General features: G+C 39.6%; 1 protein-coding gene across 1 annotated transcript in view; it reads left to right on the forward strand.

Moving 5' to 3' along the window:
- The first annotated feature begins 1,967 nt into the window (after nt 1–1,967).
- LOC104275999 overlaps nt 1,968–27,044 on the forward strand; it is a 45,480-nt gene continuing 20,403 nt past the window's right edge. The window contains exons 1-5 of the mRNA XM_009872138.1: nt 1,968–2,114; nt 2,219–2,359; nt 3,624–3,720; nt 6,132–6,239; nt 8,867–9,735. Of these exons, the coding sequence (XP_009870440.1) occupies nt 1,968–2,114; nt 2,219–2,359; nt 3,624–3,720; nt 6,132–6,239; nt 8,867–9,735 (1,362 nt within the window). The remainder of the gene's footprint in view (nt 2,115–2,218; nt 2,360–3,623; nt 3,721–6,131; nt 6,240–8,866; nt 9,736–27,044) is intronic.

Genomic DNA, 27,044 nt, shown 5'->3' on the forward strand with positions numbered 1-27,044 from the left:
CTGACCAAGGTGTGCTTGGCGAGCATTTCTCTTCTTTGTCAACAATTCCTGGATCTCTTGATTGTTTTCATCAAACCAGTCTTTGTTTTTCTTGGAGGAGAACCCTGAAGATTCTACCGAAGACTGGATGGTGCTATTTTTAATATGTTGCCAGAGTGCTTCAGGAGAGGGTTCTACGAGATGGTCTTCTAGTTTGAAGGTTTACCTGGAAGCTGTCTCTCGCTGTAGCTGTTTGAAGGTTGTTAACTTGGAGCCTCCTCCTTGGAATGCCGCCCGTCTTAGTTTTAGGCTTAAAGTGGAAGTTAAGTTTGCATTGCCCAAGGTGGTGGTCTGTTTGACATTCTGCACTAGGCATCACTCGGGTATGACGGATGTCGCGAATATTGCTCTGGCTCTCTAAGAAGTAGTCAATGAGGTGCCAGTGCTTGGATTGAGGATGCATCCAGGTTGTCTTCAAGCTGTCTTTCTGCTGACAGATGGTGGTGATGGTGAGCTGCTGCTCTGCACAAAACTCTAGCAAGAGGCGACCATTGTCATTGCAGTTTCCAATACCATGCTTGCCTGATACTCCTTTCCAGGCTTCAGAGTTCTTTCCTACTCTGCCGTTGAAGTCACGAAGCATTATGATCTTATCATCTGCAGGAACCTTTTGGGTGAGGCGGTGCAGGTCGGGGTAGAACTAGTCATTTTCCGCAGGGTCAGCTTGGAGAGTTGGGGCATATATGCTATAGAGAGCAACATGTTGCTTGTTGTGTAGTGGGAGGCGTAGGGAGATAATGCGATCGGAATGGGCTGTCGGCAGATTTTCAAGTTTGGAGGCGATGGAGTTTTTAATCATGAAACCAACTCCTGAAAGGTCTCTTTCAGTTTTGGGTTTGCCTGAGCAATAGAGTGTGTAGCCAGCACTACCTGAGGCTACATGGCTGCCTTCCTCATGTACTTTACCAACTTAAATGTGAAATACACTGGAATAACACAGGCATTTTCCGGAAAGAAAAATACACAAAGGGCTGCTGTACAGAGAAAAGAGTGTCATATAGTGAAAAAATGTTTCATTAACAGCGTTCCTGGACATCAGTGCACACAGCACAAATGTAATTTGGTTATTGTACAGCCAACATCTGCTTAGTTTGTCTTTGGAAAAATGGTAATGAAGGAAGCCAAGGCCTTCATATACAAACAGCTCAACCACATGGTTAAATAAAGTGCTGAAATATTGAAGTGTTAGCATGAAATTAATAGGAAATGGTAGAAGCTGGTTTAAAGAGAACTGGAAAATGATCGGTTTTCTTACTTGCTATAGTGATTCTTTAAACAAATGTAAAATGCCCGATATCCAAAAGGAGCTTGTAAACTGCATGTGCAAGAAATATTCACATTTTCTTTTCAGGATTTTAGTTTTAAAAAAATAAACCTTCCTTAAAATCTTGGTGGTTTTATAACATAGAAATATATGATCAATGTATATATTTTATTACATCATCTATAAAATAAGTAATGAAAATACTGTGCAGTGGAACTCATAAACTTAACTGACCATTGCAAGGTGTCAAAATCTGGTTTAATTTCTCATTTCTCGAGCTGGCCTGCTTTGAGCAGCCGATTAGACCAGAAAACTCCTGAGATCTCTTCCAACCTGAAGGTTGATTTCATTGTTTTTTTTTGAAATGGTTATCAAACAAATATGATTATATCCTCCTGATAAAAATAATTCTGTTATGTGTATATCCAAAATAAAATGGAAAAGGAAAAAAACCCATTAGATGTTTTACAGTTTATTAGTATGTAGTACCAGAAAGTTTTGTTCTTGTTTCGAGAGAAGTCTAGGTATTGACCTTGCTATGAATCACTGATTGCATGGTTTATAATCTATACTGAATTTGCATGCATACTATTTGGGAAATGTGTGTTTGTTAAGTGTATGGTGGATTCTTTTTCACTAGCAAGACTCATTTTGAATGCGAATCATGAACACAGCAAAGGCCCAACAGCCAATCAGTGACGCCTCTGATGAGTGGGCAGATCAGTACTCTCTAAATCTGGCTGAGGCTGTGGGACAGTCTAGTTCTGCAGGCTGGAAAGACCCCAAGTGTGATGCTGATGGTCTTGATGCTGTATTTTAATTTTGGAAGCTTTTTCAGGCTGCTTTGTGACCGACTGGAGAGTGTGCAGTGCTGCTTGCTGAGGATCTATCTGTTGCTCTTTGTTTTTATTGAAGCTTCATACACTTTTGGCCATTGCAAGACAGCTTTGTGGCTGCCTTCTGCAGTATCTGTACCAAGTTGATCCTCCTCAAACTTTTAGGACACCTTCTCATTCCTCCAGACATCTTACAAGGTGTGGAGATGGTAGCATGAAGGTGAGGGTCCAGGCCTGATTTGCAAATGTGCCTACATTTACAGAGGAAGAAAGATGTTCAGCCTAACTTATCTAACTTTGTTTAATAAATTAATTAACCAATATTGCCTGTAATCGAGCATATTTTAGACAGCTGCCTACTTAACTTGATACAATACATCTTTTTTCCTGACAGGTGCTTACTGAACAACCCTGGAGCCTTGAATTACTGTGACACTTTATTTGTATGTTACCAAAGTGTTCAGAATCTCCCACAATGAACAGCTGATGTGACTTTAATGAATATCCACCAACGTAATATAAAAATAAAATCTCAATCAGAGGCATTTTCAGCCCAGCGAAATTTGATTTAATCCTTCCCTTTTGCCCCAAAGCAGTGTTTAAGAAGACTTCACTGATTGCCTCACATGAAAGACCTCTCCCTGCATAGCAAGGGATCCAGTTTTGTTTGGAAAATGATAAAATGCTTTCTTAATTAATGGACCTGGGTGAATCTAACTGCCTAGATTCCATGAAAGCAAGTCATGTTATAGGATACATTTGTTAAGAGTTTGGGAAATGAAGGTACTAATTGCTCTTAGAGTTGTTGGAGCTACTGTAGGATGTTTTGTGGGCAGAAGCTGTCTGAACTTCCTTGGGCAGCTGTCTCAGTACCGGTCATGCTGCTTCTGTCCTCCTGAGTTAAGTAATATGGCAAAATACTAGAGTTATTTAGAGGCTTTGTATTATGTATGCACAAGGTATAGGATGATGCCAACAAATCCAACTTCACTGTTGAAAACCCCCTGAATTTATAATTATTTTAGGCCATATTTCTACACTCATGTGACAGGAGGTCATGGGTTATGCCCTCCAGTAAGAACTGGTCTCTAGAAGGTGGCAGCCAATGACTTCAGTCCCTTGTTGGATCTTGTAGCAAAACCTCCTAATTAGTGCTTGGTAGTCTGTAACCAAAAATACTCGTAAAGGAATCTGCTGCTTCTGGGGAACAGTGTTGTGTGTGTTTTCCATAGAACTCTTGCTTAATAGCAGAGAAGATTAAAGGCAAAATGAAGACTTTGCTAAGACTGCTGGACAATGAATTTTGATACTTGCCTAAGACTTGAAGTCTATATATATTTGGCAAGTTTTGAAGCTGTTTTTCTAGGTATTTCCTAGTACTTTCTGAGAAAGAGTTCTTCTAATCAGTCTTCCACCAGACTGGGCAATGTGAGGTCATAGTACGTAACTACAGCCCCAATTTTATACACACTTTTTATACATAGGTAATTTTAAATGGGAAGTTTACCAAAAAATTATCAGTCCTGTTGGAACGACAGCATGCCTACAGATTTTATGTTGCTGGGTGTGAAACCTGTTGTGGTCTGTAGCTGTGTAGCTGATAGAGAATTTGGCTTCTAGAAGCAACTGAACACGTGAAATACAAACTTAGTGATTTTCTTCAACTTCCCTCCTGCCTCCCCATCTTGTATTTTATTATAGGTCATTTTCGCAGAAGCAGTTGTTTGTTTACCGTGGGTTTTTTAAGTTATATACTTTGCTGTCTGTAAGAGGGATATCTGTTACTAAAAAACTAATAGTTGTGGATGTGACCTAGTAACATTCTGAAACCCTATATTTATCAAATAATGGTATTCTGAGTAAAGCGGAAGGATCTTTCCTACAGACAGTTCTTTGCTGCGGGAAGGGTTAGTGTCTGCTGCATCTTGGTTTTACTAATTTTCTGATCTGTCACCTTTGTACTCAGTGTGCTCGTAGAACATTTTTGTTGAACCTTTTTGGACATAAGGGCATTTAACTAGATAGATACAGCAGGGTAACTGGAGCAGAGGACATTCAAAAATAGATTCAAGCAGCAGCCTGTACTGCTGTGTGCCACTGAGCAGATCCTTGCGTGGACCTGCCTAGGTTGCACCATAGGTGCTGGTGGCCAAATCTTGTATTTTCCCTTGGCAGAGGTCCATATGGAAGCTTTGGGGGTTTTGTTAGAGTAAGCAGTTACACAGGTTTGAACTAGTCAATGCTTAATACGAGTTATGTTGCTGGGGAAATAGGAATGGAGACGTAACAAAATAATGCACATCAAGCAGTCCTCCTTTCTGTTCTTAAATCTAAGTTTGGAAGGTGTCTGAGCTAGGAGGCATGAAGATAACAGATTCTGTTTGTCACAGGCATTGTTGCCTTGTCCCTGTTAGAAAATCTTTGATTTCCAGCATGTAAGGGAGAGAGAGAGAGAGAGTGTCTGTGTGTGTGTGTCTGTGTGTGTGTCTGTGTCTGTGTGTGTGTGTGTGTGTGTGTGTGTTGGCTTCTTCTGCTAAAAGTTCAGCATTGTCCCTTCTGTTCTTGTGACATGCTTGTATCTATCCAGAGCAGATCAAAAAGTGAATACAGTTAGGGCAGGGAGATGTGGCAGCTTGTTTCTCAGACAGTTGATAATGTAGGGACACCCATGGAGCTTCAGCTCACCTGGCAGTCCTCCGTCCCTTGATGTGAGCCTGCTTTCAGTGCTGTGTTGACAGAGCAAACCCAAAACTTTTAAAACTGAAAGACCTGGAATGAGAGTGAAACTGTTCGTTCCTTCAGCTGGGTTTTTTTTTTTTTATCTTACTAACTGAACCACAGCAATGTGTAGCCCTTTTCATCCTTCCCCCCCCCCCTTTTAAATCTTATTAAATTAATCTTACTAAATGATTCAATGATTAAATGCTCTTGTGGTGTGCTGCTACTACTCAATTGATCAGGTACACAGGAGCAGCAGTTGTGAGGAAGCTAATCTGTTTTATCTGTCATTAATTACTTTGTCTATGTAATTAATAAGATCTGCTGAAACTTCTGATGATGAACAAGTGAGCAGACGATGTCCTTTGCAACTACCCTGACACACTTGTCAGTGGTCTTTGAAGAAAATAGGTGCTTCCAGCATCTGGTTTTATTGTTGTGCCTGGCTGGAAACAGAATGTTTTAGAGGAAACTGGCTTGTTTTACTGATGAAAGGTCTTCCACGTTCTGTATAACTTTTGGTCTTTATATTGTAATAGAATGAGCATTCTTCAGTGAGGTAATTTCATCTGGAATAGCGAAGTGTCTAAAATGTATGGGGAAAATCCCCAGTAGTACATTTTAGGGGTGATTTTTACTATTCTAACTTGTCTCGTATTAAACATGAAGACAGAGAGCCACCAGGTTGCTTATTTCACCTCTGACTTCTGAACTTAATGACCTTACGAACATGAAAATTGAAAGCAATGTCTCTATAAATAGGTGATCTTTACTGGAAGGTATCGACTTCATCACTATCACTCTGAGTTTATGATTTGTAAATTTGTAGGATGAAAATTTTGGTCTTTCTCAATGATAAAATTCCCAATGAATTCAGTGAAGTCAGGACACAATTTATAGGCCACATGTTAGTTTTCAGCTCCTCTAGACCTGCTGGAGGTTAATTACCTCTTTAGCTATTGCTTTCGTTGCTGAGCTCTTCAGGGTTCTGACCCTGTTGGTAACTCTTACAGGTATTGGGTGTAATCTCTGAGAGTCTTCGACGCTTAAAATTGTAGCTTATTATGTAGTATTTCTACAGGATGTGTTTGAAGACAGATTGCCCCATGCATTTTCCTATCAGCATTTTCCTTTCCTGTAGTAGAAGATCAAATGTAAGAACATAAGAATATCTAATATAAGAATATGTCTTTCTTTTTTTTTTCCCTTCTTTTCCTATATTGTTCATGTTTCTTCTTTTATTTATTTATTTATTTTTCTGTTTCTTTCTAAAGATCCAAGTACAAATCCAGCCTATTCAGAGGAAAGATTGGCTCACGAAGCTTTGCAATTAGAAAAGCGTTTGAGCTTGCTGTCCCATACGAGTCGCCAGGGCAGTGGAGGTAAGAAATATCTTTAAGTAAATGGTGCTCCTTCCTTCTCAGGCTTTAGAAATGAGCATAGGTATATAAGATGCTCAACTTAGAAGAAAAATAATAGAGAAATTGTAAAAATATTTGATTTGGCTGCTGTTGTTTGGAGGGCAGTTCTTCAACAGCATTGTCTGGAGTCCACTGACATAGATTGGAGTTTTTCAACTGAGCAGAGTAAGTTTTGGATAAAACGCCATTAACAACAGGAGAATCCTTTAGTATGGTGAATTGTACTGAATTTGTGCATGTGCAACTTCAAAAAAACTATCTGTGTCAAGATTGGTATCTACTTTAGTACTTGGGTCACTCCAGCGTGCGAGATAGACTGACTTGGACAGTTCACAGATCAGGCTTACAGCAGATTTTTGTAGTGAAACAAGACTCCTGTGCTTTGCTTGTGTTATTACTCTTGCTCTTTGTGGTGCCACCTGTGCATGTCTCTTCTGGAGCTGTTTATGTATCAAAGTAGCACTGGTGGCTAGCATTGGACGTATAAAAGGGCCTATGCCTTGAATTGCCATTTAAATTAATAGCAGAAGTTAGATCCTCAAAACATCTGCTTTGCTCTTGACTCAAAAGCCTACAAGCCTAAAAATGGCCCCGTGAAGATCCTTAGGAGCTTGATTTTGTGCTTCTGTACATCCCATGGCTACTTTAGTCTTGACACTGCTGAGTAATGTGGTCTGTGACTGAATTCCACTGAGACTTCGAGGTTTTTCTTAGTTAGCATATAACCACTAGACTTGACTAGATTGATGGGAAATGAATGAAACTTGGTAGAGAAGAATGGTTTGGTTTGCTTTAATCCAGTCACTCTGATTAGAAAACATGGCCCAATTCATATACAGTCTCTGCTTGAGTTTACTTGAATTTATTCTTATATTTACTTGACCTTATTCTCCTAAGGACGTTACAATCCTCAGAGAATGAAGAATCCTAAAGTAAGATTTTCATAGTCTGTTATTTGAGTTTTGCATAGGAAAATGAAATATTTCTGTTTATGAGAAGATTTTCCCTGTAGTTTTGGTGGGAGGACATTTGCCTTAATCTGGAGATCTAGATTCTGCCACTGCTTTGGAGAACACGTAGCTCTACATAGTTATTTTCTTCGAGACTCTGGTAGAACTTTCCTTCCAGAGTTCAAAGTGACTAAAATGTTTGTCTAAGAGAAGTGATTTCAATTTTATTTTGTAAATAAAAATGTATGGATTTGTAAGCAGAATAACTTCTGTTTTAACAAGTTTATTTCTTCTTCTGGGTGAGTTGCTGAGAACTATACTAATATTTTTGTAACTCATGCCTTCCATCCAGGCAGCTTTAGAATTTAATCTCAGGAGTTACATTTATGGAGGAGTCACAAGCCAGTGCCGTGTAAGGGGCACTGGGGGGGAAAAGAAAGAATCAGATTTCAGGGCATAAACATTGCAATTTTGTGATAATATAGATTAAGAATTACTCCATGAAGAGCAGAACAGTCGTTCTAAACTTTTTCCCTCAACAGCTGAGAGTAGAAATAGCATAGTAACTCCAGAAGCTCAGGTCCCCTTTCTACCCCATCTGTCAATTTATTGCCCAAGCTTTACAATCAATAAAATTAATTAAAAATAATACCTACAAAATTTTCCTGCTTGTCAGCCTTTTCCTCATTGGTTTTATTAAGAAGGAAGAAAATAACGTTGTGGACTGTGTGTGTCATTACAAGAAAGCATTTGTGTGTTTGTTTGCTTGGTTTTGTGTATGTGGGTTTTTTTTGTCCTTATGCCATTTCATGCCATTTTTTCATTTTTTTTTTCCTTCCGTATTCTGTCTTGGATAGCACTAGTTACCTGTAGAAGTGTTCTTGCACATCAGTGAGATAAAAAAATTTCCTGTGATATGTGCATATATGAATATTTTTATAATAGTAGTAGAATCATAGAATCATAGAATGGCCTAGGCTGGTATTCTCAATTTTGTTTGTTACAGTGACGTGTAGTTGCATTTTGGTATGGGTATTGTGGAGAAGTACAGTGTAAGAGAGCTCAGAGGAGATAGCAGGACAGTCTTAAGTTTGATTTTATTTTTGCGATCTCTTTAACATTCACTTTGATGTAATTCATATATGATTGAAATAGAGAAAATATACAAACAAGATAATAATTTGACTGATTCAGATCAAATAGAAACGTAGAAATGCCTTATATGGCTTTCAGTTGCAGTACCAAATTTTCTTCAGAGCACCCACAGCTATGCTGAGCGTGGGACTTTGTGACTATTCCCTGTACTTTAAGATAGGAGTACATAAAATAACACCAATTAACTGTACAGGAGTAAAGTACGACTGAAAAGGAGAGAACTTAGTGCATAAACTCTAAAAATGTAGCCCTGAATGCATTGTATTCCACGATGTGGTAGGGGTATGGCAAGATTTTATACTATTTACATTTTATTTTTCCTGTGGGGATAGGAATTATTGCAGGAATTTGGGCTTTCTGACAGAAGTTCCCCTTACAAAAAGCAGATGGAATCTCAGGGTCCTTTCTGTTTGTATGTTCTTCCCATGCTTCAGTCTGTTGATTGTGTTTTAAACGAGGTTGACATGTTTTCTTCCTTCCTAGGAGATGACAGAAGTCTTTCAAGCTCGTCTTCAGATACCAGCCACTCAGATGTTGGGAGCAGATTGACAATTTGGCCTGAACAGTCTTCAGCCAGCACTTCTCAAGAGAGTCATGGGCTGGCAGCTGCAAAGGGCATTCATCTTGGGGAAGAAAAGACCCTACCAGAAGGGGCACGTGGCACCACTAAACCACCTCCAAAGCCCCTCCGATCCAGACAGCTACAGGAAATAGGTCGTCAGAGTTCTTCTGACAGTGGAATAGCTACTGGTAGTCACTCTTCTTACTCTGGAAGCTTCTCTTCCTACGCTGGGAGCTTGGACATTTGCCACGGTGATGAGTTTGGATCATTGCTAAGTTTGCCATTGAACTTTCCTTCAGATCAGAGCTTATGTACTTGTCCTCAGAACGAGCCTCAGAGAGGTGCTGGATCGGAGTATCAGGTTCCCAGCTCTCTCAGGCATATTTACGATATACCCAGGAGTTTGTTACAGGCAGCTTCTAAAGACGTGCAGCCAAAGAGTGCAGATGCCACACTACCAAAGGACCAGGCCTCGTCATCTCAAGGTGCTAGTGATCCAAAACTGCTGCTACCACACCTGGAAGCACGGAGGGTACCTGAGCACAGACAGGACAGAGGGAGGCCTTCATTCTTACTCACAGAAAGCGGGAAGGACTCAAGTGATGAGACGTATGTGGATTTTGTTTCGAGGTGGTCAGACACAAAACCACAAGGACAGGTGTCAGACTCCAAAAGTAGTGAGTTGTCAGCACCTAGTGGGGCCTCAGCTGACCCTTATGACACATGTAGCCCCCACCTTGGGATGACAAGAGCTCTTTTTTCAGCTTGTCCAATCTGTGGTGGACTAAAGGTAAATACCTAACACTGAGCAGATGCTAACAAGCCTTGCTTAATGTAGCATGATTAATTTAAAATTACTTGAGTTGTAGGTCGTAAGTACTATTGTTTCCTTCATAATTTGAAGAGGTAATAACTTTTCTGTTGTTTATGCTCAAGTTGAGAGGCTTGGCTCATGGTTTCCTCAAAATCTGTGCCTGATCAGGAAAAAACTGAACAATATAGGCCATCAGTCATTACTTTTAAATTGCCCAGCTTTGGCTTTGCGTATGTGTCAGTGGCTCACAGTGACAGAGATGGAAGCTTACAGGCACTGAGAGGGCTGAAATTGTCATATAACGCTAATCTGGTATGACTGACATTGATCTGTCTTGCTGCTGGTATTTTAACAGAAGAAAGGGAGGTCAAATAGTATGTGCTGCTCCTAAGGTAGGTAGTTTTATTTTATTGATGTTTTTCTTTTCTGTATCATTGTAGTTTGAACACATTTTGCATGAGAAGCCAGATTAGCAAAGCTTCTCACTTGGGAAAGAGAAGATAGTCAAGTCAGCCTGGCAATCTGTAACAGATCAACTAATCCAGTGTTGTAACTGGCTGATGGCAGACACTTTAGATGAGATACATAAAATCTCATATTACCAGGACAGTGTATTTGCAGGAAAAATTGGTTTTGATTGCCAGTCACATAAAGACTGAAAACCTAAAGTATGGACATTCATAGGCCTTCCTAAACACATTTGCCGGTATCTGGTACTATCACTTTGATATTCTTATAAATTCTTTTTGAACCCTCCTAAATTCTTGATTTTTTATGGCAGTAAGTTCTATATGTTAATTTTACATTGCATGAAGAAAATGCATCTGTTTTTATCTGTTCTGCAGAAGACTTTTTTGTATGTGTTTGCTAAACTAGAGGGAGGTGAAGCTGTGTTGGTGAGCTGTTGAAAGGCTGGGCTGGAAAGGTAGCTCCAACTACGGAACGTGTGAAGTACAGATTATTTGTCTGAGGACTTAAATATTGCCACTGAAGTGCGTACATTTTAACTGAGCATGTGAGATTACCTAGATCACTGCTGTGAAAAGGGCTTGAATGTATAGTAAGTTATCAAAGAAAAATTAAAATATTATGAACTTGAGGGATTTTCTTCTTATTTTCCAAGATGCTTTTGTTAGCAAGGAAAGAATTAGATAAAGTACAGTTACCTCAGACGGCCTAAGTATGTCCTGGGTGATCTGAATTGTCTGTTTAGATGTGAATTTATGAAAGTTTACCCTGGACGACTGTGGCAGACAGGAAGCTGAAAGGGTATTCCACTGTATACCTTCAAAGCTGTTAAAGGCTTAATTATGTCACTTCTTTAACTGCCTGTTGACTCCAATAACATACACACCCACATCTTTTATTGTAAATTGCTGTAAGGTTTTATGGCATTTCTCGTTGCCCTAATGTTATCAGTTGGCAACAATTTCAGGAGTTGTCAATATTGAAACAAATTCAGTGAGAGAAACACTAATTCAACCCTTTTACTAACATGTTTTAGCATGTGATATGCACATACGCTTCTTATCTCTTTTATTATAAATGCATTTGTAAGCAGTTGAGAAAGAAGCATCATTAAATAGAATGATTCATGGATTCGCTTTTATCTTTGAAAGAAGAAATAACCTTTTGATACGCTGTCCTGAACTGTCAAGATGAGTTATTTTAGCAGTATTTAATGGACACCGTTCTTGGCTTTTCTCATGATAAATACAGTGAAAACATAAATCTGTATGCTGTAAGTAAAAAATAATTCTTATTCCTTGTGTTCTGAACAGAATATGTTTCAGATGCAGTTAGGGCCAGAAGGAATTGATTTATTCATTAATGAATACACCAGGTTTTCATATTTATTCGGATTCTGGTTCAGAAAGCTTTAGTGTGCCAGCGTTTGGAGTTTCTTTGCAATTTCAAGTTAAGCTGTTCATTATGTTGATGGTTTTTAAATGCCTGCTATTTAAAGTGAGCAAATGACCTGAGGAGAGGAAAGTCTACAGCAGTAATCAAGGATAGAAGCATTGGTTTGTTTTCTGTCCTGTATGTAAACTTTGGCAAATCGAGGTTAGATTTGGGCTCGTTGTCAGAGTGTGGAGTTCAGCATGTGGAAGAGTTGGAGACAGGTTGTAGGATGAAGATGTGCATACTTGGAAGTCAGAGTGGCTTTCGTGATTGGAGTTGACTTGGTTAAGAGCCATCTGCTCCACTAATGACAAGGATGATGGTGAACTTAGGGAGAACATACCCTGGGAAAGTACAAAATTTCAGGCAGAAAATAGAGCAAGGAAATCTTTCTCTTACACTCTGGATGAAGAGTAGAACCAGCATGAAGAAAGTCACTAAATATTGCTTCTCTTATTTTTATATTGTATTTCGTATTAGACATTGGGGATTAATAAGCAAGCATGGAGGACGTTTTGCCTTCTGTTGTATGTTACTGTAGTGTGCTCAAGATGTCCTTCTTAACAAACTTCACAAGGTGTGCCTTTGCTATGTAATTTTTGCCTGGGTTATTTCAGTGCTATAGGTGATTGCAGAGATGAATTCTTTGTGTATTTTAAGTGTATTTTAAGCTCAGAATGTTGGATTGTTGAGGGATGTCTGAATAAGCTGTAGAGATCTATTCTTAGATTTTCCTTATCACATTTTCAACTACTTATACTAATTTGATTAATAGAATTTCACTGTATGCTTGTTGCTCTGTAACTTCATTTGATGCTATAGTTTTGAGAAATTTTGTCAACCTTTTTTATAGGGTGTCTCTTTTTTACACCACCATTGTTTGTAAATTTTCTTAGAATTCTGAAAAATAAAATTATTTTCCAACTGGTTTTGTCCTTTTCCATGTGACAAGTACTGGTTTTAGTTTTGCTTTACTTTTCGTCCCCTGTCCTTCATCTTCTTGCAAATTGAATTAACATGGAATGATTATGGCTGGCTCTTCCACTACTTAGTGTTATACTCAAATCACTGCTGACAGCTGGAAATGTGCCTATTAGTAGGAATGACTTTTATGTATGTCTAGCTCACCCTAAACTCATATTTATGTCAGTGGGAGTTCTTATGTAAGTAGAATTACAGTCCTGATTACTGCTTTGGTAGTTAACTTGCTGTGATAGAGGAGAAAAGACTGTCAGTTTGTGTGTGGCTGTTATTACCAATCCTGTATTGGTATTCAGCTGACCATTCAAAAACATTAACACCTCCTTGGAGACAATTGTCCTTGATCAGGAACTGGTCTAGCCAAATCCTCTGTGAGGTGTTTGTATAGTTCCTACTGCCACAGTAACTGTACGCCTCCAACTTTGAATCAGAGGTCACAGAACCATTAAGGTTGGGAAAGACCTCTAAAATCATCTAGTCCAACCATCAACCAATCACAGAATTGTTGAGGCTAGAAAAGACCTCTGAGATCATCAAGTCCAGCCCATACTACCATAAATCTCCAAGCATACCCATAGTACACGGACATACGGGAATACTGTGGTCACGATGCACAAAAGGGAATTTGTCAGGTAGTGGGATCCGCAACGCTGAGTGGCTAAGAATGCTTCCCTATGCAATACAGGGAGATCTGGTACCTGCCCTGCGGGCTCTGGATATTGTTTTAAGTAGCTTTGAGTAGCTGATAGGACTTTTACCTCTTTTAGTCCATTCTGTAGAAACTGCTTTATTTTGCGTTACAGCTGTAAGGGAAGGCACACGCGTGGCTGTACTGTGGTCCTTGAGCCGGCACTTCATATATTGAATCGTGCAGCATCATGTCCCTGCAGGGCTTGTGAATGCCATGCAGCCAGTCTTCCGTGAGTGCAGGGTCTCTGGGTAAATCTAGGGCTACGATGAGTATCTGTGTTTCCACTGTGCGTTGCAGACCAGGGGGAGACTGAGTGTGGAGAGAAGCAAGGCTGATGTGTCCTCAGGTAGAGAAGATGCTTCAACTTTAAAGAACATCTTGCACTGAGGTCTGTTCTGTGGTTCTGCCTGGACTGATTTAACCAAGGTCATGAAGCCTGTAACTACGTTAGGAATGTAGACTTCACCTTCCAAATCCTGTACCAGACTTTTAACCCTGGACTTAGTTAGTCTGTTTCCTTTTGTTGTAGATGCTACTTTTAAAAGTGGTGAAAGAGGCAACCTAGAAGGTGTAGACATGGGTAGTGAGATTTCAGAAATAGCAGCTTCAGTCTACATTGCCACATCCGTGTAACTGAGAATGATTTCTTTTTTTTTTTGGCTTTTAATAAGGTACTTTTGTAATGTAGCATTAAAGTCGATGCTAAAAAATTCACAATATGTTGTTATATACAACTTTAATGCAGCTTTTTCCTGTTGGAGCCATTATCTCTTTCCTCATGAGACTGAACACCTCATGTGTTCATCTCATAATGTGTTTATTTCCCTGCTTTCTCTGAAAATACAGGAACATGATTATTTGTAATTACACACCTTTTACATCTCTTGTCAAAGTTGTGGTGGTTTTATTTTATTTTTTTTTTAGTATTGATATGAGATGCTTTAACAGATTATGCTTCCTCCTACCTTCAAAAAAGCTATAGGCTGTCTAAATTCTCAGTTGAGATGGATGCGTTTGTCATCTTCTACAGCACTGGTTCTACTTGTATTTCTGCTCTAATCTCAGAGCTCTGGGCAGTTGGGCAACACACACACCCCGTCCATATATAACAGGAGCTGTTTGCACCTCAGAGGAATCTGGAAGTCAGTCGTCAGCATTACTGACCTGAGTGAAAGCGTGTGTTTGTAAGGCTGTTGCATGCTTTGATGACCATTGCTTCTGGGTGTAATTGGCATTTGGCATGAATTAGAAAACTTGCATTTGTGCTCTCTTCTTTTAAGATTTAATTCAAACTGCATTTCTTTAATTCCTGCCTGTGATACATTAATCTGCAGTGAGGTGTATCTTCCACAACGTGTGTCACCACTAAATGAGGTGACTGCGTTGGACAATGGTTTAGCAATCTGGCATTTTACTTACATTACAGGTATTGTAAAAGTCTCTGAAATTTTACAATAAAGCAGTGTTATTTTTTTTTAGCTTTTCCCACATTAAAAGGCATCTTAAAAAACACCAATTTCCCCAATCTTTCTGAAATAGAAGAAATCCATGAGCATTGCTGTTCTTGACAACGAAATGCAGTCATTCCTGGAGCTGTTTGTGCTGACAAAAGTACACAGCACTGTACAAATCAAAGACTGGAGCAAAAGTATGTTCTCCACTTGAAACTGGCAGAGGAAAAGGGCATAAAAGAAGCGTGATTTGTTTTCCTTTTTTATAGTTTTGGCCAGGACCCCAAGTTTATCACAGAGTCAACTCCCATCCTTTTACTAAGGTGTTGTTGGAACTGCTTATGCACTGTGTTGAGATGTTGCTTAGCAGCAGTTTACAGGGGAAAGAAGGTATTTTTTTTTCTTTTCAGTTTACCGTTCTGTTTTTGTACAATATTATAAAGCTTCTTGGCACTAGGCTTCACTCCCAAGTAGTCAAGAAGAGACCTAGTTTCCTCTTATTTTGCTGTTGCTGGTAAGGTCTCATTTAAGTGACTCGGCTTTTCCAAAGCTTTGCTTGGAGGAGATCATTTAATTGGTATGACTTTGGATTTGAGATGTCACAGTAAAATGCAGGACGTGCCAACCCTACCAGAACTGTGCAGATCTGAGTTGCTTTTGGCACTGTAGGAGGCTGCCTTATCTCTTATTTAAAATATAGTACTGAAGATAATCTATCATGAAAGAATCCCCACAGCATTCGTGCTAAGAATAATGGTTCTGATCTGAATTTAGAATTAAAAATTAAGCTCTCAGCACTTCTTGGTGTCAGGCACTAAGTGGAAAGATAGCCTGTGGTCTGTAATGGGAAAAGAAGTGCCTCCCACAGAAGCACTGGTAAGTGAAATTATATTAATAAGAGAGCATCATTGCTACATAAGGGAATGTAGGGAATGCCACTCAGCAGAATTAATTCTTCTGTGCTGAACAGAACTGTGGCTGGATTCACTTCTGTCAGAGAGCTGGTGAAGATATTGATAAACCACAGTGTTGACCTCTTATACCCACCAGAATGAAGGAATGGGAAAAATCTACTTCTACCCGTAAATGCAATTAAGCTTTTAGTATTACTAGACCTGATGGCTATTTCTTCCTCTGTTGGGAGCAATAGTTTTTCTGAAGAGGGAGAAAGAAATGTTTTGAAGGAGGAGTTTGACAATAAAAGCTGGAAAAAATTATACCCTTTGGAATAGGGTTTGTGGGATTTTTGGTTTTGATCCAGTTGTAAAGAGACTCCTTAGATGATTTGGAATGCAGCCAAAATGGGAAAACTGAAGTATTCTTTTCCTTTCTGCCTTTTTTTTGTTTCAAACAGAAATCCATTTCCTTTTTGAAAAATTCTGCAGAATCCTGCAAAGTGTTAGCAGACACTTTCTATCACCATTTTCTAAAAGGGATAAAATAGAATTCACCTGTAGCAGAAGAAACCACAAAAACAGATTAGTAAAGCACGGATTACACTGAGCTGAACTCAGAGGGAAGCAGATAACTCTAGTGTTCGCCCTTCATTAAGATTCCCATGTGGTTCATCTCCTGCAAGATCATAAACAATGTTACTTTAAAAACCCCTCCAATTCTTTGATTTACATTTCTGCAAAATGTTTGTAATGTCTACGTTTTATTTTTAAGATCATGGATTAGAGAAGGTGATGCAGAAAATACTCTACTTTGATTAACAGTCACTGGTATCACAGTAATTGTGTGGCTCAGAAGGAACTGGTGAGTGTCAGTAGGATAGCAATCATTTGGATGGGATGTCTGGAGGGCTGACAGCAGCTCCCTGTGAACAGATGAGAGAACTGAAAATAGATGCTCAGTAGGGGTGCGACCTTTCCTACCAACCCTTTTTGACGAAGCCACTTAAAACTGAAAGTTAGAAAGGATGAAATGAGAAGGATGAAATGTGTTCCAACAAAATTACAGAAACTGTGCTTAAACTTGTCCACAATCCATGACAAGACTTATGAGTGGTATTAGCTTTGCTAATTCAAGATGCCCAATGTACTTACTGCTTCAGCGTATCTGTGGAAATACTCTCCGTCTGGCTCATAAAATACCGTATGGATTTTTAATCAGATTAGATCCTCAAGGATTCTTGCTGTTTCTAGGATAACTGTGCAAGCTATACTAAGCTGTATTAGTTCATTCATAAAGAGGAAATATTTTTTCTTAATATTGGCATAGTAAAGTTTAAATATATGACAACTTCTTCATACAGGTAGCAAGAAAATGGCAAGTGTGGCAACAAATCCACTGAATAGAAAACTGTTTATTACCTGTTCCACAAAAAAAATGCACTGAAACCAATTGCAGGAATGAATCACTGAAGAATATTTGTCTGTTCAAAACAGAATGGATGCTTACCATAGGCAGAAGAGTTAGGAAATGTGGGTAAGCCATTCTGATATTGAAATGCCTGCCAAACAGTTTTTCAGGATGGACTGATTTAAAATTGCTTTGTGATTTTATGTATTGCTTTATTATGCATAGTTTTGAATGCTTCTGCTGAAATTCTAGGAAACTTGAGAAGAGAAGAAAGAGAATTATTTAAAGTCCACATAGTAGATGGGACTGCTAAATTTACCCCTCATGCATTTGTACAGTCCTGATGAAAATGTCCCACTGAGGTCTGCAGAAGCCTGGTTGCAGACTTCAGCAGGCTTTCCTCTGACATTCGTAAAAGCAGGGCTGCTGAAATCGATGTAATTAAAATGTTGGCTTCGTAAGAGAATCGGGCCGTGTGTGAGTTAAAAGAAATAGGGTAGATCTCTGATATCTAAGAGAGACAGATTTCAATCCCTGTCCTATAGAAGAGTGGGGTTGATTGCTCTGGACCTCAGGAAATACAGAAGAAATCCATACTAACCTTTGGTGTTCTTGCTTTGCCTGCCTTAGTACTGGATGCATTTTACAAACCTGCAGGCTGTGCTCTAAAGCCAGTTGCCTACAGCAGGCTCTTGGCAGGAATTTGTGATGGCAAAGTGCAGGTGTCTTAGGCACTGTCTCACTTCAAATAGGAGGGGAATCCTAGGGTGTGCAAGAGAGATTTGGACTGTTCAAGGAATGTTGTTACTGGTTTTATTACTGTGGCACTGACCAGCTTATCTCTACCCAGCTGTAGAACATCTGTATCTGGATACTGTCTGTTGTTAGGACTAACGGGTTGGCGTTTCTACAGTACTTTGAATGCCGACAGTTCTGTCCAAGTACTAGAGATTGTATTGAAAGTGTTATGGTCCAGTCTGCAGGGAGAGAGGCAGGAAGTTGTTTGCCTTTCGGGTGAACTGTGGGCAGAAAAGGAACTCATTAGTAAGAAGAAAATCCACCTGCCAGGGTGGGGCACCTGCTCTACTTTTTTAAGTGCTGCAAGTCTACCCCTAATTTTTATAACTTCAACAAATGGTTCAAAGCTATTTTCTATTCAATGAACGATCACAGAGCAGTGGCCCTGGATACATTAATTCAACAGTTTTTTTTGTTTTTGTGAAATTGAGCTTGAAGAATGGTGTTTTATCAGAAAGTACAGAGTTACTGGAAAGAAGTTCGTAATGCAGGAACCTTTATAATCAGTGGATTCAGAAAGCCTACAACTAAGGACATGGCAGTTGAAAAAAGTTCTTTCTAAGTGTGGGTTTAACCTGTGTGTGAAGCAATTTCAAATTATATAGAAAGGAGCAAGATATCAAGAACATCTTTGAGGATATGACTGAAATTCAAGCCAAGTTGTAACAAAAGAGGAGAAAGAAAACATAATTGTATTACGTTTTCTTCATGTATTAAATTCTTATGGAGAGGTATATTACAGCAGCTCTAATGTTGCAAACTTTTTCTGTGCAATATTTTTTTTGTGCAATACTTTTTAATTTTTATTTTTTAGGTCAGAAGCCATTTTGACTGAATAGGGATTAGATAAAACTGAGCTCTTCTCCAGTAAGAGATGCGAGAGCAGATGACCACAGGGAAACTCTGGGGCAGTTCAAGCTGTCTGAGAATCAACAGTTAAGTATTTCAGCTAGTCAATTGTCCCTTCTTAAATAAGTAGATATTTTCTGTTGAGTTTCCTTGATGCTGGCTAAACTCGTCTTGAAGTGTAAGAACTATGAGTCAGAACCAAGGAGACACAATGAAACTTTAAAACTATTGCACCGACCAACTGAGCAAATCTTATTTTACAGTGTAAAAAAGTGCTCTTCACCCTGCTTTTTATCAGTTGCACAAAATGTTTTCCGTTTCATTCCTAAATGACATTGTGGAGAGAAGGACTTCCTTGTGTTCTGGCCATCCTTGCTAGTGTAGTAACATTTTGAATCTTGAAGAGTCACTTGACGCACTCTAACTTCCTTGAGGGAGTAATTCAACCCATGGGTGTAGGAAAGAAGCATGGAGATAAATGTTATGTGAAGATACTGTTGTTTTTCCATCCCCTGTGCTTCAGCTCCAGTGAAGTTTGATGTATCAGTACATCTGTAACAGCACACAATTTTTGTCTCCGTGTGTGTAAAAGTTAGACTGAGCCTCCTTGGGTAGAGTTGGAATGTTAAGATCAAAACAAGTGACTGTTAATGTGATCCATGTGATAAATGACATCCAGGATGGGGGGAGTGAATACCAGAGTCTTACGTATAGATTTGAGTCTGCATACAAGCTCTGCTTGTATGTATTCCTTGGTGTTATGTATTTCCATGTTTCCTTTCCTAAAGCAGGCTGGATGTAAGAAAGCGGTCCTTGAGACTTTCTCTGGAGCAGTTCAATCCCACACAAGTCCAAAGGGTAGACGGAAAAGGGGCTTTAAAGTTGACTTTGTGCTCCCAAGTCTTGTCACATGAGGGTATTGGGCTATTCGCAGCATAAACTGCAGCAGCCAGCTGTCAATCAACTGAAATGACTGTTTCAACAGCTGGGAATCAGTGGGACATGAACTCTGGCTGTGCTCCCTCTTCCCAAGCCACATCCTCTGCAGTAGTCTGGATTCTGTGGTATCCTCTGCTAATTCAATGCTGATTGGAAGCAATTTTGAATGTACAAGAAATTTGAGCCTGGAAAATATTAAGGAAATATAAACCTTTTCCAGATCTGGTTTATTACAAGGACAGAGAAGTGCTAAGTGGGCTATATCAGGGCTAGTAACTGTATACTTGAGTCCTCTGTAGCACTAGGAAAACATTTCCAGTTGAAGTTTGCCAATTAATCTCATTCCTTGCGACATGAAGTCAAGCAGAACATACGTGCTATGGAGATAACTGCATTAGAAAGCTTTGGAAAACTACAGAAATAATTATACCTAATAATTTATAGCACTGCTCTGCGATATAGGAGAAGCCTGTGAGAAGCTCCCATGCATACTTAAGTATCTGTATTCTTTGAAGCTGTGCAGCTTAATTATAGTTTCATTACCTTTGACAAACCGTAATTTCAGTGATGGGCTGGGGATAAAGGAAAACACTTGTCTTAATTTTACTATTTTGAGCTTTCTCTCCCTTATTTGTCCTTCTAGTTCTATCCATTTCTTTCTAATGATGTTCACTGATCGTGTTGTTAATATTTTTTTTCTGGAAAAAGCTGACTACCTTAGATGTAAATGTGAGGTTAAAAAAAAGGAAAATGAGTGTGAAGGTCCTCTTGCAAGGCTTTGATTTTTATTCTTCATAGGCTCATCATGAAGCCCAGTCTAGTTCTCTCTGTGTAGAGCAGGATGCATGGGTTATAACAAGGATTCTTCTCTTCATGTCTTTATGTGGAATGAGCTGGAAGGAAGGAATCAAATAACTAGTCTAATGTAAATTGGCATGGCTCCATCGGCTACAAAACAGGTCCAAGTGTATTTTTAGTAGGAGCACAAGCTAAGCTCATAGTGTGGAACAACACCCTTTGGGAGAAGTAGAAGAAGGAAAAGACTTTTCTTAGGGCAGTCCCTAGGTGAATATTTCAAAATGGCAGTTACAGCTCCACATAAACCTTCTCCATCTCTAAGAATCTGTAGTGGTAGGTTTAATTTGTCTCTAACATCTTTCACTTTGCCACCTTTGGAAATATTTTCGGATTTGTGCCTTTCTCTATTTTGTGTTTGTCACTGTAGCTGTAGATTTGGAGTTGAGCTCTTTATGTGGAAAAAAAAGAATAATTTTTTTCATGAATAGATGATTCGGATTTGCAAGCAGAAAACTTGAGTAAAAGGGATCCTTTATGCACCTTTGTAAAATTAGTGGAATAAATTTTCTATTAATCAGAAACTTTTTGGCAAGAACAGTTGTGATAAGAATCATAGAATCATAGAATGGCCTAGGCTGGAAGGGACTTTAGAGATCATCTAGTCTAACCTCCCTGTTTTGGGCAGGGACGCCACCTCTTGACTAGACCAGGCAACACATGGGGACCGAGCGGGAAGTTAGGATTCTTCTCAGTACAGTGGCATAAGAGCTTTTTCCACTGAAAAATCATTAGAACATAAGATGTCTCTTACACATGTTGGTTGAAGCTCGTCCCCTTTCCTTGTCAAAGAAGGAATGTCTCAGTGGCAAGAAATGAATGAATTGTTGGACCTTTGGTCTTACCAGTCTCTTCTGGTGTAAATTTGCCATAAATTGATCCTTTGCTAATACAGAGAGCAAAGCTATCTGAATCCTTCTGTAAGTACGTGTGTGCATATGTTTATATGTTAATGACAATCCTTTTCATTTTTACTTTCTTCAAGCTTTCTGCTAAACAGCACTTTTGACTTTTAAAATCTTGAAATGGGCTAACACTCCTACTGCAGAAGAACTCTCTTTCTACTGGGATGTGCTTTTCTAAGAAAATGTAGCACAAGACTTCTCGCTTGGGATTTGTCCTCCTAATTTCACAGCTGTGTCTGCAGTACCGAGATGCTCAATGGTCACACAAGTTAGTCTTGTGAGCTTGTAAATACAAGAGAAATGGATTATGTGCGGTGTACTGAGAGGAGACCTTATTGCCCTCTACAACTACCTAAAAGGAGGTTGTAGCGAGGCTGGTGTTGGTCTCTTCTCTCAAATTAGTAATGATAGGACGAGTGGGAATGGCCTCAAGTTGCGCCAGGGGAGGTTTAGATTAGATATTAGGAAGAAATTCTTCACTGAGAGGATAGTTAGGCACTGGAACAGGCTGCCCAGGGAGGTGGTGGAGTCGCCATGCCTGGAGGTGTTTAAAGAACGAATAGATGTGGCGCTTGAGGATATGGTGTAGTGGTTAGAGAAATGCTGGGAAAAAGGTTGGACTTGATGACCTTGGAGGTCCTTTCCAACCATAATGATTCTGTGATTCTGTGTTGCATCTACTCTGTGTGCACCTTGCCTCTCCTGCTTGTTTTACATCCTGAGGAGAACGCGACAGTGCTTGTTGCCTGCACAGCCGTCACACCTCTTAGGGCTCCATCTGAGCCTTGTTTCCAGTGGTACAGTAGTTTTGTTGGAGTCTCTGCCCTGAGTGGTTTTCACCTGAATGAGTGGGAATTAGATGATCTATTGTACAAGGAAGCTCAGAGTAGCAAATGTGGGGAAACTGAGTGTATTTTAAGTATCAAATGTTCTTGTAGTAGTGTAATGCTACCCTCTATTGGAAATTGGAATATATAGAATATAAACCGCAATACACAGAACTTAAACCTCTTTGGCTTTGTGTACATTCCTTTGTTTCCATTACGCTTGGTAGGACTTCAGTAGTGCCAGTCTCTATTTAAAAAGAGAAAAGATATTTTTTGTGTGTGTGCAAATAGGAAAGATGTTTCCCTCCTCAATATCAAGACTGACTTTAGTTTAAAATAATCTTGTTTTTATGTTGAAATACAGCTGTAGGCACAGATGCTTGCAATTTTACTGTCTTTCTATAAGAGCACAAATATATAACAAATATATATTTAACACTGATTTTTATTGTTCTTGAACATTTATCTTTTTATAAAGGCCTTATCACTTCTAAAAGAGAAACACATCCTGTCTTTTCGCTTGGCTAAGGCAGCTGTATGCACTGTTATTCAGCTTCATGCTGAATAACAGCACTTGTGTTCACCTGTGAAAATGTGAGTGGCTAAAGCAATGCTGTGGGTGCACTGCTACAACACCACAGAACAAATGTAAATTTGAACTCTTTTGGTTAAGTGTTACCGCTGGAGTTTCTGAATGTGCCTTAGGAGAGGTGGTTTAACTAGCAGAAGCCTAGCAGAACAAGGCTGTGAAAAGTGGAAAAGGGAATGTAATGTTGCTATGAAAACATATCTAAAAAGTTGACAGCACTATCTTGATTTAGAAAATCTGCTAGGTGTCTTACGCTTAAATTAAAAATTGCTCCTTTTCATAAAATTCCAGAACAGATCTGCTACTGTAAATCATGACAGCTCAGCTGAGGAGTTAGGAGGAACAATGTAGCTTATTCTTATTACCTGGAGGAATTGACTGTCTTTATTTTGGCCCTAAGAACAGATGATATGCTCAACTTTAGATTATATCAAGGGTATCTGCCTTGGATCTTAGACCTTACTGCTAGAGAAAAAGAAATTATCATTTCTCAGCTGGGTGAGTTTGGTGGTTTATTTTAGTGGCAGTTGTGGAAGGAGTCTTTCATGTCCTGAATGGCAGAATGATTGTTGTGAGATACATCTGGTGAAAGATCATAGAATCATGAGGCAGTGAAGGCTGATGCCAATATATTTTATTATATATCTAGCCTCAATTTACAGGTGTATTTGTTGAGGGTTCTGTGGTCTGAAATCAGGAGATGCTGTGGCCCAGTTGTCAAGTTTGATGAATATACCCTGTGACATTTACATATGGTGTTTTTATTTTTTTTGTGAAGACTTGTTTTTAATTGCTGCATTTTAACTCCTGCAACAGTTCTGGCTTTGTTTATGAAATACATTGAATTAAAACTGCTCTCTGGGGCAATTTGGTATGTCTGGCTTAGCCATATCTTCTGGCTGGCTGAATTCCTCAGCCTAGTCCTGGCTCCTGCTATGGAAGCCCTCCTGTATCATGAAGTGGGAGTGAAATGTGTTCTGATCATGCTCCAGTGTCTTCGTGCTGTGAGATCTGTCAGGAAGCTTAGATGAGATCATCTGTTCAGCAGTATTCATCACCATTAGTATTCATCTTTTCATTTGAATTGCTTACACAGATCTACCTAGAGGTTTTGCTAAAATAGCATCTCTCTCGGCAGCTTGTATCTGTCCTTGCAAAACCTCCACAAAATAATGAAATTCTTCTACCTATATGAAAAACAGTGCTTCTGATTTTTACCTGTGCTTAAGTAGAACAGACTCTCAAATTCACAGAAGTGTTTGGTAAGCTTTTTTCATCTGGAACCCTCATACCAGTTTTCTGAGGAGCCATGAGAAACTCTTACCTTTATGAAATTACTTTAAAAAATGTAAGATGAAACTAAAATCTGTGTTTGAGGGAAGTGGTAGTGTGTGAGTGTCTTTTCTTAAGTTGTGGTTTTGGACATTTCTCTGTAACCACAAGCTGTCTAGCTTGATACTGGTCTTGGGATACTTTATGATGGTTTGGTGTTGTGTGCCTTCAGACTTTGCTATCTACTTGGAGTTATTGCTTTGGGCCAGCTGTACAAGTTCTTGCCTTTGTTTTCTCTGTAGCAAGTATGCAAGCTTGACTTGGAGCAGTGCCTGGAAAGAGGCACAACCTTCACTGATGTATTTACACCAGGTATGTCATATGCATTGGATGGTATTGCATAGCTGTTTCCTCTAGAATTCTGTCTGAATGCTTTTGTACATAATGAGATATGTACATGATGATAAAAGGATGTTATTTAGGTGTAAAAGTTAAGCCTCTCACGGTTAAGGAACTCACAGTTGCTCGTGCCTTCTTGATTCTACCCACACATTTCCCTCTCGTGCAGTGAATGAGGCAAGTGTCCTGTGGAAAAAATGGTATGTGACCATGTAATTGCATTACAGTCCAGTTGTTCAGCACACTCCTAGTGTGACTTTTTGGTATGTAGTAATTCTGGATCTGTTTTCGAAAAGCAAAAGACAAGAGCAAATCATGTGCCTTGTTGCTGTGTCAGCATCCCCATGCCCATATATTATCGGTAGCAGAGCTTGAAATTTGAGCTCTGAACATTGCAGCAGAGACTCCTACCACCTGAATTTCAGGGCTGTTCCTGTTAGCTGGCAGCTGGAGATGGCTTTTATCTCAGGGTGGAGGTTAGGCAGCTGGATCCAGGGACTGGCTGCTGTGATAGTTGTGGCAGAGAACTCAACCCGCCTTTTCTTTCGCTCCCTTGAGTGGACAGTTTCAGAGTAGGCTAAAGGCAAGGCATGTCATTTTTGGAGCTAATGGTCATATTCTGATGCCAATGGTCATATTCAGGACTGGAGGACAACTGGCTCATGGCTGTGAGCAGCTGGGAAGCCCACAGCAAGAAGCAGATGGCCCTTTTCAACAGAAGCATATCAAAACCACAGCTGAAGAGTGCCTCTGTAAAAGCATGAGAAAGACAATGGGTACACAACTTCAGGCTAGAACAAAATAATACTTCATTCTTTCTTATCTCTTGTTGTTTGAACACCTGTAAGTTGTAGATGAGTTGAGCTGTGACTTTCCCACAGGTTTTAGGAGGTGAATTTTAACGTGACACAGAGTGCAGCTTGGCAGTGCATATGAAATCATCATCTTCATTCTTCAGAAAGTAGCTGATTGGGCTTGGCTGAGCAAACTGAGATGTTTCTGAACTGACTTCAGCAATCTTTCTGTAAGCCAACAGTTGGCTTGTGACAGATGAAGCTGAGTAATCAGTAGTTTGTGGCTGAAATTGGAGCCCTGCACCTGAAGTGTGCCATGGACTGGAGTTTCTGTTTCATTTGGAGTTGTTACAAAGGATCATAAAGTTTAATAATGTTTTTATCTTTAATAATTTTATTATTTTTGTTCAGGGCCCTATCAACTGCTGGGTATTTTGAAACAGACCATTAAAGCAGATGACTTTTAAAGGTTGCTCCATGTGTCTATTTATTGACCTTTCATAGGAATTTTTTTTTTTTTTTTTTCTTCCCCCTGGTGCAGCCTAAGCATTTCAGCTTGAAACTTTTCTGGTAATTTTCTCCAAGATTAAGTCATAGTCTTTAATCTTCATGAAGAAAGTACCTTAACTGTCAGCTTCTTAGGGAACTGGTTCCTTTTTGCTGAAATACCTGAGCTTTGCAGAACTTTGGACATATTCAAGACACTTTTGCTTCCATTTTCCAAAAGCAATTGACACACTTCTGGTTTTGTGATGCTGATTTCAAGATCTTCATTCGGGATTTCTCATTGAGTCCTTTGCTCCTTTGTGAAGTTGCTGACAGTTCAAGATGCTGTTTTCATAGACTGTATAATGTAACTGTAATCCTCTGCCTCCCTCTACCTACAAACCACATGTCACAGTCAGAGGATTGTGATGAAGGGCCACCAGCTGTATCCAGTAGGCATGAGAGTATTAGTTAATTGTTAGAGAAGTCTGCTTCCCAATTTCTGCTTTTCAGGGAATATCCTCTGGCTCTGACTGGACAAAACTTCATACATGTTCCTAGACTGATGCAAGTGACACCTAAAACCCATATGATCACAGAATAGTTTGGGTTAAAAGGGATGTTTAAAGGTCAAGTCTGACCCTGCAGTGAACAAGGACATCTTTAACTGGATCAGGTTGCTCACAGCCCCACCAAGCCTCCAGGGATGGGGCCTCCACTACCTCTCTGGGCAACCTGTTTATGATGAGGATGTTGAAATACTAGAACAATTTCTTCCTTAGATCTAGTCTGAACCTACCCTCTTTTAATTTAAAACCATTGTGCCTTGTCCTATCACAACAGGCCCTGCTAAAAAGATTGTCCCCATCTTTCCTGTAGACCCCATTCAGATAGTGGGTCTCCCTGGAGCCTTCTCTTCTCCAGGCTGAACAGCCCTGACTCTCTCAGCCTGTCTTCCCAGGAGAGGTGCTCCAGCCCTCTGATCATTGGTGTGGCCTCCTCTGGACCCATTTCAACAGGTCCATGTCTGTCTTGTGCTGAGCACTCTAACTCTTCCTAGGTTCAAAATAATGGAACTATAAAAAACTGCTAAACTTAGATGAGCTGGAAGAAAAGCTTTATTTCTAAAGATACACAAAGGGAATTGCATAAGCCGTGACTGATGAGGTGTGTCTGAAATGTTGACAGTTATCAGGCAAATGGCATTTCATTCCTCCTGCCAGTGACGATGGAGCCCAGCTCA

This window comes from Apaloderma vittatum, unplaced genomic scaffold (assembly GCF_000703405.1).
Source record: "Apaloderma vittatum isolate BGI_N311 unplaced genomic scaffold, ASM70340v1 scaffold12076, whole genome shotgun sequence".
Taxonomy (NCBI): Eukaryota; Metazoa; Chordata; class Aves; order Trogoniformes; family Trogonidae; genus Apaloderma; species Apaloderma vittatum.